This window comes from Sprattus sprattus (genome assembly GCF_963457725.1).
Source record: "Sprattus sprattus genome assembly, chromosome: 15".
NCBI classification, from domain to species: domain Eukaryota; kingdom Metazoa; phylum Chordata; class Actinopteri; order Clupeiformes; family Clupeidae; genus Sprattus; species Sprattus sprattus.
Window position 1 is genome coordinate 2,804,386 of NC_137913.1, and position 5,000 is coordinate 2,809,385.

General features: G+C 49.2%; 1 protein-coding gene across 1 annotated transcript in view; it reads right to left on the reverse strand.

The window, feature by feature from the left end:
• The window catches only part of cfap251 (cilia and flagella associated protein 251), a gene marked incomplete at both ends in the record, with an annotated part of 18,015 nt that overhangs the window by 8,958 nt on the left and 4,057 nt on the right, over positions 1-5,000 (reverse strand). The window contains 5 exons of the mRNA XM_080851906.1: positions 776-1,026; positions 2,152-2,337; positions 3,236-3,417; positions 3,505-3,819; positions 4,423-4,602. Coding sequence (XP_080708032.1) covers positions 776-1,026; positions 2,152-2,337; positions 3,236-3,417; positions 3,505-3,819; positions 4,423-4,602 — 1,114 coding nt within the window. The remainder of the gene's footprint in view (positions 1-775; positions 1,027-2,151; positions 2,338-3,235; positions 3,418-3,504; positions 3,820-4,422; positions 4,603-5,000) is intronic.

Below are 5,000 nucleotides of genomic sequence, written 5' to 3' on the forward strand. Positions count from 1 at the left end.
CAGATAAACCCCACAGCCAGATACACACCTGTCCAGAACAAACACACACACACACACACACACAGATGAACCCCACCGCCAGATACACACCTGTCCAGAACAAACACACACACACACACACACACACACACACACACACACACACACACACACAGATAAACCCCACAGCCAGATACACACCTGTCCAGAACAAACACTCACACACACACTCACAGATGAACCCCACGGCCAGATACACACCTGTTCAGAACACACACACACACACACACACACACACACACACACACACAGATGAACCCCACGGCCAGATACACACCTGTTCAGAACACACACACACACACACACACACACACACACACACACACACACAGATGAACCCCACCGCCAGATACACACCTGTCCAGAACAAACACACACACACACACACATACAGATAAACCGCACGGCCAGATACACACCTGTCCAGAACAAACACACACACACAATCAGAGACACACACATACAGATGAACCCCACCGCCAGATACACACCTGTCCAGAACAAACACACACACACACACACACACACATACAGATGAACCCCACCACCAGATACACACCTGTCCTGAACAAACACACACACACACACACACATGTGGGTTTAGGTCACATGTGAATACATGGGAATTAATCAACAAACCTAATACCTCATAACATTCCATGTGAATTTACTGTCAGTGTCACCATATTGTTTTTTTGTATGCATGTGTGTGTGTGTGTGTGTGTTCTGTACTCACCGTACGGGTCGTAGGCCAGGCACTGGATCCGGGGGTTCTTCTGGAAGAGCCGGCTGCACACCAGCCCTCTCTGCTCATAGTTCCACACCTTCAGGATGCCACAGGTGCTCCCCATGGCAACCACCGGTTGTCGCGGGTGACAGGCCACAGCCTGCAGCGAATCAGAATGCTCCTTCAGCAGCGCCTGCACCACGCCTCCCTGAGAGGTCACATGCACAACTATAGCCGTCGCCGTGGAGATAACCAGGTTCCTACAGGAGGACCAGAGGGACATAAAGGCTCAGGACAGTTCCATTTCAAAATCTCTTTTTTCTGCAATAAAGCTGCTCCGTCTCATCTGCCAGTGGCAGGCACACAGACTCTTTCCTGAGAGGCCCGATTAAGAACAGAGCTGAGTATTCCTGTAAGAATCCTGCTCTGTCCGTTTTGTGTTTGCCCTTTTTTGTCACGTGTTTCTTGTGTGTGTTTTTTGCCATGTGTTTCCCTGTGTTTGTTTATCAATTCCATGTGCTTCTTTGTGTCGTTCTGAACTCCGCCTCCACCTGCCTTCCACCATGTCCTGGCTTTTTCCATCCCCTACCAAACCGGCCTTGTTAATAACCGGGTTTGTTTCCCTAATTGGTTCCTGCTGTGTCTTGTTAACTAACCTTGTTTTAGTTCACATGTGTCTTGTTAATTAACCTTGTTTTAGTTCACATGTGCCTTGCTAACTAACCTTGTTTGAGTTCACCTGTGTCTTCATGTCTAGTTCCCCCTCTGTTATTTACGTTCAGTCTGTCCTGTGTTCCCTGTCGGTTCGTAACTAAATGTTAGTCTTCAGTCCAGTTTGTATGGTGAGCACCTCTGTCTTTGTGGTGCTTCTGGAATACTTTTGGACTGTTGGCCCGGATCTTCTGTGTTTTTTGTGAATAAATCCCAAGTTTGTGTTCATCCAGTCTGCATCGCTTAAACATCGATGTGATCTACAATGCTAGCACTCTAAGCTAAGGGAATAAGAACCTTGCAGCAAATTGTGCGCACGCCTCACACACCTGACCCAGTGTTATGTTTCTTTGCAGTAACTGTGATCTAGAAAACACACACACACACACACACACACACACACACACACACACACACACACACACACACACACACACACACACACACACACACACACAGTAGACCTCACACACCTGACCCAGTGTTATGTTACTTTGCAGTAACTCTGATCTAGAAAAAACACACACACACTCACACACACACACACACACACACACACACACACACCCACACACACCCACACACACACACACACACACACCCATACACTCACACACCCACACACACACCCATTTGCAGTAACTGTGATCTAGAAAACACACACACACACTCACCGAGTGATGAAGGGCCTGGCTGTGAGGGTGCAGTCGTGGGGGTGTCCCTTGGGGTCGCTGGGCAGCTTGGTGGGGTAGGAGAGCGAGCGGATGGAGTCCAGGTTGAAGTCACTGTAGTGGCTGATCAGCTTCAGCATGCTGTCATAGAACTTCACATGACCCCTGCTGTCACCTGTGACTATGTAGCTGCAGGACACACACACACACACACACACACACACACACACACACACAGAGACGGCCGGACAGACAGACAGACACACACACACACACACACACAGACAGACAGACACACACACACACACACACTCACACACAGACACACACTCCGTCAAGTTGTGCTAACGTCAAGTGGATTAGATAAAATGAATTAAGGCTAACTCATTTACGACATTACATTCACGTTACTATTTTAACTTTACTTTTTAATACTCTTATCAAAGTCAAAGTCAAAGTAGCTTTATTTGTCAATTACTTCAAATGTCAAGACATACAAAGTATTCGTAAAAACGTTTCCCACTCTCCTACGGTGAAACATATAAGTGCACAGGCACAACAGAGAGGACATACAAACATACAGACAAGACATTACATAATACAAGTAGAACATACAGATAAACATATAGCAGCATAAGTTACATAAAGTGAGGTTATGTAGTGCAAAAGGGCAATTTGGTACAGTGAGTGGTGTTACCATAAGTGATAAAAGTGCAGAAGCAGATTGTTACAGAGTCCTGAGTGATTTTGGGGGGGGTGGGGGAATTTGGATATGGCTGGGAGGAGTGAGGGGAGATAGTTTAGTGTCCTGACAGCTTGGTGAATGAAGCTGTTGCTGAGTCTGGTGGTGCGGCAACGGAGGGTCCTGTATCTTCTTCCAGAGGGTAGTAGGCTAAACAGGCTGTGTGCGGGGTGGCTGGTGTCACTCGCAATTGAGGTGGCTTTTGGTGTGAGCCGGGTGGTGTATGTGTCCTGCAGGGAAGGGAGTGAGGCACCAATGATCTTAGCAGCTGTGTTCACTATGCGTTGCAGTGCTTTTCTGCTGTGTACAGTGCAGCTGCTGCCCCACACAGTGATGCAGCTGGACAGGATGCTCTCAATGGTGCCCTGGTAGAAAGTTCTCAGGATTGGTGTGGGTGCTTTCGCTCTCTTGAGCTTGCGGAGGAAGTAGAGGCGCCGCTGGGCTTTCTTCGCCAGTGATGCAGAGTTGGTGGCCCAGGAGAGGTCCTCACTGATGTGCACCCCCAGGAATTTGGTGCTGCTCACTCGCTCCACAGCAGCACCATCGATGGTCAGTGGTGGGTGTTCAGTGTGGCTTCTCCTGAAGTCAACCACAATCTCCTTTGTTTTGCTGACATTCAGCAGGAGGTTGTTGTCTTTGCACCACGTGGTCAAGAGGTTGACCTCCTTCCTGTAGTGGGTCTCCTCGTTCTTGGTGATGAGACCCACCAGAGTTGTGTCGTCCGCAAATTTCACCATGTGGTTGGTGCTGTAGGTTGGTGTGCAGTCGTGAGTCAACAGGGTGAAGAGCAGGGGACTGAGCACACAGCCTTGTGGGGCCCCTGTGCTCAGTGTGATGCTGCTGGAGAGGTTGTTGCCGACCCGTACTGCTTGTAGCCGCTCACTGAGGAAGTCTAACACCCAATTGCAAAGGGAGGTGTTGAGCCCCAGCTGGTCCAGTTTATAGATGAGATGTTGTGGTATTATAGTGTTAAAAGCTGAACTAAAGTCTATGAAATATTATAGTCTTCAACTCATATTCCTAGTCTGACTTGTGAGGTATGTTTAAACAGATTGCAGTCCTGTCACATGCAGTCATGCCACCATGAGGTGCCTATTTCATGGAATGTTGAAATGATGCAACGAAAAGGACACAGATCAAAATAACATTATTGACTTCATAAAAATCCATTTGTGTAGTCTGATGAAACTTCTTTTGGAAATATATTGTTTTTCTGAGTTTTTGTTTAGATCTATGAACCTCCCATAAGTGAGTAGTTTTTCTGAACCAATGAACCACAACCTTAACCGCTCTCCTGAAAACCACATCTGTGTGTGTGTGTGTGTGTGTGTGCACCTGTCTATTTGAGTGAGTACAGTGATGGCATCTTCCTGTAGGGGCACCAGTTTGAGTGCGGTGTATCTTGAGCGTGTGTGTGTGTGTGTGTGTGAGAGTGTGTGGGTGTGTGTGTGGGTGTTTGTGTGTGTGTGTGTGTGTGTGTGTGTGTTTGTGTGTGTGTGGGTGTGTGTGCACCTGTCTATTTGAGTGAGTACAGTGATGGCATCTTCCTGTAGGGGCACCAGTTTGAGTGCGGTGTAGCTCGAGCGTGTTCCGGTGCCTTCCGTCCTCTGTGCCCAGATCAACAGGTTGCCCAGTGAGGTGGCACTGAAGGCCTGGTCTCCTCCACTGGACAGCACCGAGTGAGTGAACGCACCCACCACCTTATTAAAGGTCTGAGAGAGGAGAGAGGAGAGGAGAGAAGAGGAGGAGGAGGAGGAGGAGGAGGAGGAGGAGGAGGAGTAGGAGGACAGGGGAGCAGAAGAGATGTGAGAGGAGAAGAGGGGGAGGAGAGGAGTGGAGAGGGGAGCAGAGGAGATGTGAGAGGAGAAAAGGAGGAGGAGAGGAGTGGAGAGGGGAGCAGAGGAGATGTGAGAGGAGGAGAGGGGGAGGAGAGGAGTGGAGAGGGGAGCAGAGGAGATGTGAGAGGAGGAGAGGGGGAGGAGAGGAGTGGAGAGGGGAGCAGAGGAGATGTGAGAGGAGGAGAGGAGTGGAGAGGGGAGCAGAGGAGATGTGAGAGGAGGAGAGGGGGAGGAGAGGAGAGGAGAGGAGGAGGAGGAGGAGGAGGAGAGGG